Source organism: Triticum dicoccoides, chromosome 7B (assembly GCF_002162155.2).
Source record: "Triticum dicoccoides isolate Atlit2015 ecotype Zavitan chromosome 7B, WEW_v2.0, whole genome shotgun sequence".
Taxonomy (NCBI): domain Eukaryota; kingdom Viridiplantae; phylum Streptophyta; class Magnoliopsida; order Poales; family Poaceae; genus Triticum; species Triticum dicoccoides.
Genome location: NC_041393.1, coordinates 608008864 through 608021452, shown reverse-complemented (window position 1 = coordinate 608021452; position 12589 = coordinate 608008864). Strand labels below are relative to the sequence as shown.

At 48.1% G+C, this 12589-nt stretch overlaps 1 protein-coding gene and 1 long non-coding RNA gene across 2 annotated transcripts; both read left to right on the top strand.

Moving 5' to 3' along the window:
- Window positions 1–1010: 1010 nt before the first annotated feature.
- On the top strand, window positions 1011–2310 carry LOC119338114 (copper transport protein ATX1-like). The gene is made up of 3 exons (XM_037610413.1): window positions 1011–1240; window positions 1505–1580; window positions 1788–2310. The coding sequence occupies exons 1-3, from the start codon at window positions 1229–1231 to the stop codon at window positions 2027–2029; spliced, it is 330 nt and encodes a 109-aa protein (XP_037466310.1). The 5' UTR covers window positions 1011–1228; the 3' UTR covers window positions 2030–2310.
- A 1272-nt stretch (window positions 2311–3582) lies between these two features.
- LOC119338115 lies at window positions 3583–7086 on the top strand. Its single transcript, XR_005163804.1, has 2 exons — window positions 3583–6616; window positions 6705–7086. It is a non-coding gene; the product is annotated as an uncharacterized LOC119338115 (long non-coding RNA).
- The last annotated feature ends 5503 nt before the right edge of the window (window positions 7087–12589 follow it).

Genomic DNA, 12589 nt, shown 5'->3' with positions numbered 1-12589 from the left:
CCATGCCTCTCGGAAACAAAAAAGAAACGTGTTTTCTGTTTTTTTTCTTTTCGTGAGAGGCATGGTTTTGCTTCCTCGAGAGACACGGTTGTGCTTTCGCGAGAGTCACGGCCGTGCCTCTCAGAAATGAAAAAATGCGTTTTCTATTTTTTTTCTTCCACGAGAGGCATGGTTTTGCTTCCACGCGAGGCACGGTTGTACTTTTGTGAGAGGCACGACCATGCCTCTCGGAAACGGAAAAAACATATTTTCTGTTTTTTTCCTTCCGTGAGAGGTATGGTTTTGTTTCCGCGAGAGGCACGGTTGTGATTTCGCGAGAGGCATGTGTGTTCCTCTTTCGAAAAGGGAAAATACCCGTGCTCCCGGTTTAGATTTTTCGTCCGGTTTTTTCATGAAAAAAAAGTTCTCAAAACCTATCAACATAGGATCTAGTTTTAAAGATCTTGAAGCGAGGAATCCAACGGTGAAAATGATTCGAGATTTGGACACACGGTTTAGAAAACAAAACATTTTGAATAAACGGATCTACCAAAAACAAAACTCTCAGGCTGCGATAAGTGCGCACATGCAGCGCGCCACTTCTAGCAGCCAGGGAAATTGGAAGTGATCTTTGTAATGAGTACTCGTCAATTAGTGATTTTGCAAAAAAAAGCTGCTCTCAGACAAAGCGCGCTTCCTTCTCACAGTCGTGGGCCTAGAGTATGGTGGGCTGTGAGCTAGTGGCGCGGTGGAACTTGAACACAGTCGTGGGCCTAGAGTATGGTGGCGCGGTGGAGACTTGAAACTCACTCTTCACTGCTGGCCTTGGAAAACAGAATCTATGTACAACGACCCCTCAAAAAGAAAAAGCAGATGTACAGCATGTGTACTGCACAAGGGAAGGGTGTACTACTTCCGGCACTTGTACTACCCCTCCCAAGCCAACGCAGGCCGGCTGGCTGGCCGGCATGAACAATGCCCATCCCTACCGATCCATCGGTCCAGGAGGATGCTTGCTAGCTTTATGCGTGTTTGGTGCACGTCCACCCACCGCTCACCGCCCCTTCCTTGTGCCTCCCTTCCCTGCTACGCATCTTCTTCTTCCTCCTGGCAGGCGTCTATTTAAGTCGCCCCTCAACCGCAATCATTGAAACCAGAACAGGTGCAGGCATCATCAAATTCTCCCTCCGACGACATCGATCCCCGTCTCCCGATCTTCTCCTCTTGACTCCTGCTGCAGCTGCCAACCATGGCCTCTGAGGTACCAATACCATCTCCTTCCCTGTGTCTCTTCTCAGTTATTGTTGGGTGAACAGATCAAGAAAATCAATAGGAAGTAGCTAGCCTAGGAGAGACTTCTAATTTGTCGTCTCGCCTGTATATTATATTATAATACACCCCTTGTTAGATTAATTAGTTGATCATTCGTCGAAAAGAAAGATCGGTTGACCGAAATAAGCTAAGATAATGTTTGATCGGTTAGAATCTAACGGAAACAAAAATCTTTTCATCTTACCATGGGCAGACTGTCGTCCTCAAGGTTGCAATGTCCTGCGGAGGTTGCTCGGGGGCGGTTAAAAGGGTGCTCACCAAAATGGAAGGTTATTCCCTCTCTGCGCCTATGTGCTTCCTTTCAAAGCTACTTCACCAATGCATTTATACCTACCTAGTAGTTTCATTAGCTCATCAAAATCAGTTTCAACCACAAAGGGAGTGACTAAAAAACTCCACAGCAAATCAATTGGAGCTAAACTAGAATTCTATATGTGGTGGCCTCACTACTAATGCTTTGCTTCTTCTCCGGGCAGGCGTCGAGAGCTTCGACATCGACATGGAGCAGCAGAAGGTGACCGTGAAGGGCAACGTCAAGCCGGAAGATGTTTTCCAGACGGTCTCCAAGACCGGGAAGAAGACCGCCTTCTGGGAGGCCGAAGCCACTCTTGCACCGGAGGCTACCCCGGCAGCAGACGCCGCGCCTGCACCCGAGGCTGCCCCGGCAGCAGACGCCGCGCCGGCACCGGAGGCAACCCCGGCCAACACCGTCGCTTGATGGGCACGCACAGATGATGCCGCCGTAACCTTCGAAAACTCCAAGATATTGTTGTTGAGAGGGTCATGTGTGGGCGGTTTGCACGATGTTACTTACGAGTTGACTACAACGTAATGGAATAAACAAAGTGTGTATGATTTTAGAAAAATGAACACGTCGACCACATGATTTACAATAGATTTCAGTTCTATTAATGTTCTACAGCTCTTCCGTTGACGAAAGTGTTCAGTGCAGCCGTCCATGTTAAATTTACACAAAAATGAAATTTGTAGTTGTATTAAGGCCTACTTGCTGCAAAAAATTGTGGGACATGTTATGTTTGGCACTTGCTTGAGACTGCTCGGGTTGGAGAAATCGCACGGAGTCGCCAACAACTCTCCCAACTACCGTGTATCTGCCACCTTCTTCTACTGGGTATGTATATGCAGCTCTATCGCACATGACAATTTACAATTTGTACCGACTGAGTTATTTATACTCAATATTCTGTCTTTTTTGTGGAATGAATGGCTCGTGTCTGCAGTCGAACTTCGACGCTAGCGTGGAGCCCGTGGAGTTGTGCCGGGAGAAACGGCCGGCACTACTAAGTACAAGGTGGTGGTGTGCGCTGTGCGGGGAGCACCACTACTCACAGTCATGGACTGTCAGCAGGATCAAGGCAAAATATCAACTCGGCAAAAAGGTATAGTGCAAATGTCTCCTTCCATAGTACACCTTCCGTCTCATAATATAAGAGCGTTTTGACACTAGTGTAGTGTCAAAAACGCTCTTATATTATGAGACAAAGGGAGTACTACATAATTTGCATCAGCATAGTCAATAGCTTGATGCACATCACTATTAAAAATATATAAAATTAGCAGCTTAAGTTGTTGAATTTTGTTCATGTTCATGCACACCATGATGTTCACTATGGAGAATCCGGTTATCATGTTTTTTTTGGCAAAAATCCGACTATCATGGTGAACTACAAATGTGTATAAAAAATATCTATGAAAATAGCAATGCTACATCTAGAAACTAACAAATACAAATGTAAAAAAAAGCAACTGGAAAATAATGGAGAATACAAGACAAGGTCTCTATACGGTTGTACTATGCAAGTCTTATTATGATAATATACTAAAAACAATCCAATTCCTTTCTTGAATCTCAAGGATCATGCTCATACTAAAACATAATAAATGTTAAAAAAATCAAAATGGATCGAACCAAAAAAGCTTAGCATTTGTAGAAACTCCTCTAACTTTGCATAAGAATATTTTTTTAATAACTGATATAAACTAGCACCCACTGTCACTCGGCAAAAAAAGTTCATGATCACTCAGAGCTATGAATTTCAAAGAGCATCCAAGTGTGTACATAGTTATTAGTAAGCTCAGAACATGTTTGAACCCCGAATAAATACATGTTTGTAGTAGTCAATGTTTCACATTATTATCTAACTTAACATGTACTCACTCCCTCCGGAATTAAAGAGCGCTCCTTGGCGTACGATAGAAAGTGTTTGATCCCTGTACGACATGAAATAAGGACCGTTAATTGCAACTTGACATAGAACTTCACGGTCCATTATACCATTGTACAAGTATTAGATGGATTTTCATCATATGTATAATCAGGAATTAAAAGGCCGGTGGCCACTTCTCTCGGACCAAGGAATGGTAGGACTTGTGCCAGAGTTGATGGCTAGCTACACATTAGTCCTCTCATTATCCTACATGCAGCAGGAAGATATACTCAAGGCATATAGCTCATACCCAGAATGCGGCGCTCTTTCCCTTACATATAGCCAACGCAATAGTAGTATTAATGCTTGCATGCAAAGACTAAGACTGACGGTCTTTTTAAAAAAGACGGACGATTCATCATGGCCAACCTGAACGGAGGCAGAGACATTTCAATTAGTAATTCAGTCTCGAACATATATACACAGGCATACCACAAGCTATTAAAGATTAGTAATAAAAGACAGCCAAACAATATGGAATTAGAGGTTCAGGTTTGTACTCCATGTCCGTAAGGCCGGAAATATAGATGAGCCTAATGATATATCATAGCTCCAAAAATTGATGCACTTTATTAAGACATACCAGAAGATATTAATATAAACTTACTGGTAAGTTATTGGATGTATGCGATCGAGATGCGTATTTAAATGATATAAATATTTTGTTATTACAAACATTTTTGTAATGTTAGTGCAAGATAAAATCAATCATCTTTTCCTATTTATACTGAACGATTTTACTTCACCATAGCCCATCTGTCCATTAATGTATATCGCTGGTGCAAAGAACCAAGCATGTGACCCAACATGGCTACATCGTTTCTGAATATATAAATAGACATTGTACATAGACATTGTAATTACGACACGTTATTATTTCTTAGTTTTGCAGTCGTAATCTCGTGTGGACCACGACATTTGTGATCAACGGTATGCATAGTAACTACTTGCAGTATATATACGCGATGAACAACCAACCATGACTAAATACAATTGATCCCGCATAGCTTCATCTCCGAAACCCTGCAACCAAAGCAAACCCTAAAACAGCCACCACAAAATCCTGAAACCAACCACAGGAACCAGGGGCAAAGCTACGTGAGGGCAAACACGTGCTCCGGCCCGCCCAGCGTAGCATCATTTTCCTCGTTGTACACTTAGTTTTGGTATGTGGAACGACAATCAAGGGGTAATCTCTATAGATTAGCCTGCATGGCCCGCCCTACCTTTTGCTTGAAGCTCCGCCACTGACAGGAACCATCATGATGAGGAGTGCCATGCCACCTCTAATGTGCCTTACTGCAGCCACACTGCCCAGGGCATATGTGCTGGCCGGCAAGGGTGGGCTCCTGCATGTCCCTTCTGCTGCAGCACTGGCCCACTGCCCCTCGAGCTGCGGCAGAGTAAGCATCATCTAACCCTTCGGGGTAGGACGTGGTTGTTTTCGGGAAGGTTTTGAGCTCACATGCAGCAACACCACTCATCATACTACTCACAACACCACCCATCTTACTCACAAGCTATTCTTCGGAGACCTACTTATTCGAATATAACACCACGAATCTCATTGGTTTCTACTCAAGTATGTGTGTGCATAATCCGAATGCAAAAAATCGATTTGCAAAACAAAAATCAACATGGAAGGGGGGCATATGCCCCCCCCCCCTCTCCTCGGCGGACTTCACCATGCTATATTTATTCAACAATTACTTATAGTTGAATACATTATAATCATTCTTTGCATCATATAATAACATATAGATGATTGTATTGAGACTTTATTTGCCAACTATAATCATGTTTTACACATAAATGATTGGTGGCTTTTCCTTCTATTTATCCGTAGGAACTTCTTGCTACAGAGTTCCTGTTGCCATGTAGTTTTCCAATATAGAACCTTGGCCTGAACGAGTTCTACTATAACTCGCAACGAAAGGCACTTCTGAGGTGGAATAGCATGGATCATAGAATGTTAGTTATGCTACCAATCATTCGCTTACTGAGTCACATAACTCAATCTTTAATGTGTACGTCAGTTTAAAATATTTCAAAAAATAATTCATAAAAACTCCTGTAACACAAGGATCAATCAATTTCTTTAATAATGAACCAGTAGAATGGGACCGAAGAACTTCTCCAAATAAACCTTTCTCTATCAATGACAAAGTTAGCTTGCCAGATTTGTAGCTCGGTTTGAAAAATATGTTGATTTAAAGTTTAAAGACTAAATGTAGAACTTCCCATTTTTGAATATGTCCTAGAAAGCATAGCAATGGCAGACCGTGTATGAAGACTTAATAGGGCAGCTGAGATATCCTTCGCCTGGAGTTGGATGGGAAGACCATGGTTTGAAATAAAGGCCAAACTGATGGTAGAGAAAAGGACAATTTATTGAGCAAGAGAAAGCCTGGTTTTCCTTTCCCTTCAGTGTTATCCCATATAGGGACATCTTCATCTTCCCTCGCCATGTCAGTTAAATGTTAATATGTAGATGTTTTGAACTCAAAATACCTTTCTACTCCCTCCTTCCCATAATATTAGTGTAGTGTGAAAAACGTTGTTATATTATGGGATGGAGGGAGTAGGTCGCAACTTTGTTATATACTAATCAAGTTATACCTTTAATCTAGGTAGTTGCTTCCCATTTCAGTTTTCCCCTGAGTCCTATTGTCTGTTGGTGCTTTAGGTTTTCAATTGTTGGTTTCGAGCATTCAGAAGAAATTGTCCTATTGCAGGATTGGTGTAGATCTAATGGATACAATGACACGCAGTTCTGTCAAGCATTATCATGGAGACTCTCTCTGGTAAATGATAACATCAAGCATAAAGTTGAAGAAAAACAATTGTAGAACCACTCAGTGCATGATGATGGCTTACTGAAATGCATGAAACTACATAGTAATACTACGGCTTACTGAGCATTAGTCTTTCTTAGCTTGCTGAATCGTGTATCGAAAAAGTGGAAAGACTGAAGCTCATTCACATGTTACATCAGTATGTACAATGTATCAAAGGTGATCTGAACACATTGAAGAAGCACATAGCGGCACGTGTGGAGAAGCTTATCACAGCTGGAGGTATGTTCCATCTTCCATGTACTCTACACCCTTTCAAGGCCATTACCACGAAGCAGTTTCTAATACAAAGGTTGCCTTCTATCTGCAGAAAAGCGACTTAAACTTCAACTTCCATGTGACTATCTAGTTGTACAGCTAACACCAACTATGTTTGCACTCTGGTATCCATCCCTGTTTTTCCTATCCAAACACCTCATTCCGAATTGTCACTCGGGAGCAGGTGGGTCTCGGTAGAATGCTAGCTCTGCTAAGGATTTTATGGGTTAACTGGAGACTATGAACAAACTGCTAAGGTCTTCTTCTGAATTCAGGACTGTAGTAACAGAGTCATAGTAGGAGCTGAGGAAAATATGCATTCTGTGGCCGAGCGACTGCCAAAAGAGATGAGGAGAACGGGTCGTACCGATAGGCTCGTTGCTACTCTGCTGTGCAAATTTCGAACAAAAGATGGAAAGAGAAAGTCGTTTCCTGTTTACTTTGATATAAATTTGTCACTTCTGCTTTGGTAGACCCCCTTAAACACATCAATGACTCAGATTATCCCATATCCCTTCATAATTTTCCATACCCCTTCATAATTAAGGGTAAGATGGTTCTTTTTAAAAATACGTCGTGAGACTTCGTATACAAGTTACACGGGCCGGCCCATTAAGCCACGTCCAATATAAGCAACGTAAAAATATTAAGGAAAAAGAGTCCTCAAGAAGAATTGAACTCAAGTCCTCACACTTACAACTGTACGCTGCTAGCCAGTTCGCACAACACTCGATTGTATCATTCTTTAGTGCGAAATATATAAGAAGACACAAAAGTGTTAAAATATAAGAAATATTTTCTCAAAAAGAAAGTTCGAAACTCTAACTGAAAAAATGTGAACAATTTTGAAATGCCGAATATTTATTGAACTTATGAACGGAATTTGACCTAACATTTTTTGAAATTTGAACAACGTTTCAAAACATGAACAATTTCCAAACATCTTTCAAAAGATGAACAATTTTTTAAATTTGTTGTTTTTTTCGGTTATTGTTTGTCCTGTTTTCCTTCTAATTTTTTCTCTTTACTTCATTTTATTTTCTTTATTAAAATTCATGAACTATTTTTAAATCATGAACCTTTTCTGGAATCCATGAACTTTTCAAATTTGTGAATATTTTCTTAAATTTACAAACTTCGTTTTCAAATTTGTTTAGCTGTGAGTTATATGCACACAAAAAATGTGTCAATCTACAATAGCAAACAGTATGTTCGTTGCAGCTCCACATATTTAACTTCTTCATACTCGCTCCGTCCCAAAATAAGTGTCTCAACCTTAGTGTAACTTTGTACTAAAGTTAGTACAAAGTTGAGGCACTTATTTTGGGTAGGAGGAAGTACCATATATCGTTAAATTTTACATGTATGTAGGGGGCATCTATATGTACTTGTGAAACATTTTGCTACCTTATTTGTGTATGAGACTTGTGTGTGTGTTTATGAACCTTGTTGGATGTTTGACTCGAGCGATTTGCTTTATAATATAAAGTGGGGCGAAAGCCTTTTTCGGTAAAAGAAATCATAGTTTTTTTAAATTATTGAGCCAAAGATGGAAAGAGAAAGTTATTTTCTACACCCTCTGTCCTAGTGTCAAAACACTTATATTATGGGACGGGAGTATTTACTTCAATAAATATATTTGTTTGTGCACTACAAAAAGGGAAATATGTTGATATATAACAGCAATACACCTATTGTAGGTGCACGCATTTCTCATTTTTCTAGTCCGCATTGTTCAATTTTACTGCTGTTATATATAAACATAGGGGGCATCTATATGCACTTACGGGACCTTTTTTAACTTCAAAAGTGTGTTTTTTTATAAAAATGACAACCCCTAGGTAAATTTGTATATAAAAAACTACTCCTTGAGAATAGGGTGTGGAGGAAATCATTCGTAACGGTGAGTGGGTTCCAAAAAGTAATCTCTTAACTCCATTGAAAACCCAGTGAAGGTGATTCATATTTTTGTCCGGCGTGATGAAGGTCAAGAAATTCTTTTTCAATCTGGCATTTTCTCGGTTAGTGACAGTTCTCAGGTTAGATTTTGGGATGGTGCTATGCCCAAGCCTGTTTTGCATTGTTAGACATAAATTCGCCACAAGTCTTGGGTCAAGCTGACCCTGATATTTATTTCTGCATTGGTCTATTAGGGCCTTGGGATGGCGATTCTTCTGCCGCCGCCGCCGGCGGCCTCGCCTGCCGCCGTTCTCTCCTCTTCCGCCGCCACTCTCCCCCCTCCCCCCGCCGGTTCCTCGCGCCCTCCCTGCTCCTCCGTCTCGGGCTCTCCGGCGCCTCCTACCCCATCGCCACCGGCTGGGGCTCCGGTCCAGGCCCCTGCCTCGCCCTGCCGTCCTTGCTGGGCCGACTGGGCGGCAGAGGAGGACCGGGCGGACGCAGCTGCCGCATCGTCGGGCCGCCGACCCCCTCGCCGGTTTGGGGATCGGCTCGCGGAGATCGCCGCTGCTGTGCTCCTCTCGTCGCTGGGGCGCTGCCTCTGCCTCCTTCCCCCTTCCCTTGCCGGTGCGGTCATGTCCTCACCGTGCACCACCTTCCCCTCTGTTGCCGGACGCGCACCGTGTTGCACTCCGACGCGGCGGAGGGGCCCGAGCCCGCGTTTGGGGGTGGCTGGAAGGGCGGTCCTTGGCCGCGCGGCGGTCTCCTGGCGCCGGTCGCCGCCGGTGTCGCCCTCCCTTGCGGCGGCGCCGCGGTTGGCGAGCGTGGGAAGTGCTGCGGTGGTGCCCTGGGGCTCGAAGTTCCGGCCTTTTCGGCCATCATCGGCGGCGGCGTTCGGCGGGACGGCAGCGGCGGTGCTCCGGCGGTCGGGGGAAACCCTAGGTCCTTCCCTTCCCTCCCTGGTGGAGGGGTTGGGTTGTCCTGGACCTGGTGGGCCGGTGAGGACGGGGGAGGCCGGTGAGGACGGGGGAGGCCGCTGGGCCATCTGGGCCTCTCCATCTAGCTGGGCTATCTGGGCCTCGTGCGCCTGGGCTGCCTGTTCGCCCCGCCTCCCCTCGGGCCTTGGGCCTGGCCCACCCAGACGGCCAGCCCTGCTCGTCTTTAGGGTTGGTTGCGCCTAGCCAGTCGCATCCCCCTCCTCCCCATCTCGACGCGACGCCGCAGCCCTGCTCCCTCCCCTTCCTCGGTTCCTCTGTGCCGCTCCCTAAGCCAGCTCTTCTGCCCCCTGCGTTCCCTCCCCTTCCCTCGTTGTGGTTCCCATGGTCCGGGACGCCGGGGACGGGGCCCTCGCCCCAAGCGCTGGGCGGGCGGCCGGGACGCGCCACTCCCTGACGAGCCTCGCCGGGCCTCAACGGACGGCTCCCGGAGGGAGGCTGAGCTCAGGAAGGGCTTGCTCCGTGGCAAGGGGTCGGCCGCTGCCGACAATGCGGACTGGCGGCCTTCTCAGGGCCGGGACCGATCCCCCGAGGAGTGGCGGGGCCGTGGCCGGGATCGGGACCGCCGCTCCCCTCCCGCCCGCCGCTCCCACTCTCCTCCCTGCTCCGAGCATGTGCCAGTCTCCCCCGCGCGGTGTTACGATCCCCCTCGTCGCCAAGCCCAATTTCCCCTGACCGGTCCGAACAACAACAATAACCGCAATGGTCGGGGGGTGTTCGCCAAGAAGAAGAAGAAACATGGCGCGCAAACCCAGCCGGGTGGCCTGGCACCCTCGGTCTCCAACCCCTCGGTGGTTTTGGCTCCTCCCTAGGCTGCAGCGGTGCCCACTTGCTTCAACTGCGGGGTGGCCGATCATTGTCAGGGTGACTGCACCGCCCCTCCCGTGTGCTATTTCTGCAAGAGAACAGATCACCCTGCTGCTCTTTGTCCGAACCACCAGCCCGTTGGGACCCTTGGGCTGTTTGGATACGCCTTGGATGATTTGGGTTTCTTCCAGATGGACCTTCCTAACGTCCGGGCCGCTCCTCCCATGACTGCTCTTATCTCGGTCTTGGATGGCAGGACGGCCTCTCCGGCCATCATCTCTGAGAAGCTTCGCCACCTGTTCAACTCGGATTGGGATTGGGGGTGACCCCAGTCTCAGATCGGGAGTTCACCGCCGTCTTCCCCGACCCAGTCAGTCTTCGCTATGGCACCCATAGCGCCCGTCTCATGCTCGCCCTTAACCAGCTCTCCGTCCGCATCTCGGTCCCGACCGTCGATCCTCTGGCGGTGGCCTCTCTCTCCATGGTGTGGGTGCAAATCCGTGGGCTCAAGCCGACTGCTAGGGTGGAGAGAGTCATTCGTGGCATGTCCCGCCTGTTGGGCAAGTGTGTGGCGGTCGACGACTCCTCTCTCTCCACGGGCCCGACCGTCCGGGTGCAGATCAAGTCTCCAGACCCCTCCAAGCTCAAGACTGTTCTTCAACGATGCAGGCTATGACTTTCGCATCACGGTTGAGGGTGGGACTCCCAATGATCCCCTCAACCCGGAGGCTGGGGGAGCTGATGATCCCGCGTCGGGCCCTGGCAATGGGGCCATAGCCCCTCCGGACTCCCGCAGCAGTTCCCCTCGCTATGAGGCCTACAATGACGACTTGTCTGATCCTGAGGATGACGCCCCTCTAGTTGGCTCCTCTCACCCCTCGTCCACCCATGGTTTGGGGCTCGACGGCCTCGACCCCGAGGCCGAGGAGGAGGCCGAGGACATCGTGGCGATTGCTGCCATGCTCGACGAGGCGGCCACCCTCCCCCTGGTGCTACTCTTCCTCCTCCCTTCCTCCCGCCGCTGTCGCTCTCTGATGAGGAGGGGAGTGGGGTCAGCCGAGGTAGCATGGAGGTTCGCCCTCCATCCTCTCCTCGGCATGTCTCTCCGGTGCTTTCCCGGGAGGTCCTGGTGGCACCGGCCGCTCTGGAACCGGCCCCTGAGGTGACTTCTTCCCCTGCGTCCTCCCGGCCTCCCAAGTCAAGGGGTCGCCACCGCTCGGCCTCTACCCTGATCTCCTCTGCCCGGAAGAGTGCTCGGCTCGGGGCGGCCCCGCGGCCGACGGGGCCTCGCCGACCGCGGTGGAGAAGGCATCACGTCGCACCGCCATCCGCAACCTTGACACAGGTTCGTCCGACTCCCAGGCTCATTGCCATGATTCTGATGATTTCTGTGTCGAGTCTTTTTCTGCTCTTGCTGGTGTTCCCCTTGGCCATTTGGCTAGGGTCGTGGCAGATTCGGCCATAGTTTTCCATGGTGAGAAGGGTCCGGCTTTAGAGCAGCTCGCGTCCCTCCATGCCAAGGAGATCCTAGAGGGACACCTCGTGACCACTAGGGCGCGCGAGGCGGCAGCAGCTGCGGCGACTCCTCCCTCGTCCCTTCCCGTTGCGACTAGGGCTCGCGTACCGCTAGTGGAAGACCCGAGTGGGATTCGTGGTCGGACGCGCTCCCGCACGGCCCAGTTGCGTCGGGCTCTCAGTGCCGCCTCTACCATTGGGTCCAGGGAGGACCCTGTGGGCGAGTGATCATGCGCGCTCTGTTCTGGAACCTGCGGGGCTTCGGCCATGATGGCCGACGCAGGTAGCTTATGGAGTACATGCGTGATGAAGCAATTGATGTAGTGGCAATCCAAGAAACCATGCGAACGGAATTTTCCCTCGGGGAACTGGAGCGTCTTAGTAGACATCTGTTCGCATGGCATTGGATGCCATCTAGTGGAGTGACTGGTCACTCCGGTGGCATCCTTCTAGGTGTGAAGGATGCCACCTTCGAGGTTGGATCCATGGATCATGGATCCCACTTTGTTAGCATGGAGGTTTGGGAGAGGGAGATGAATTTCAAGTGGGAGATCATTGTGGTCTACGGTCTGGCTGATCATAGCCGCTCAACCGCCTTCCTGGCCGAGCTCCACGCCAAGATCTCCTCCATGACCCTCCCTGTTGTGGTAGGGGGAGATTTCAACCTCCTTTGTTCGGCTGTGGAAAAGAGTAATGCTAGAGTCGACCTTGCTAAAGTTCGTCG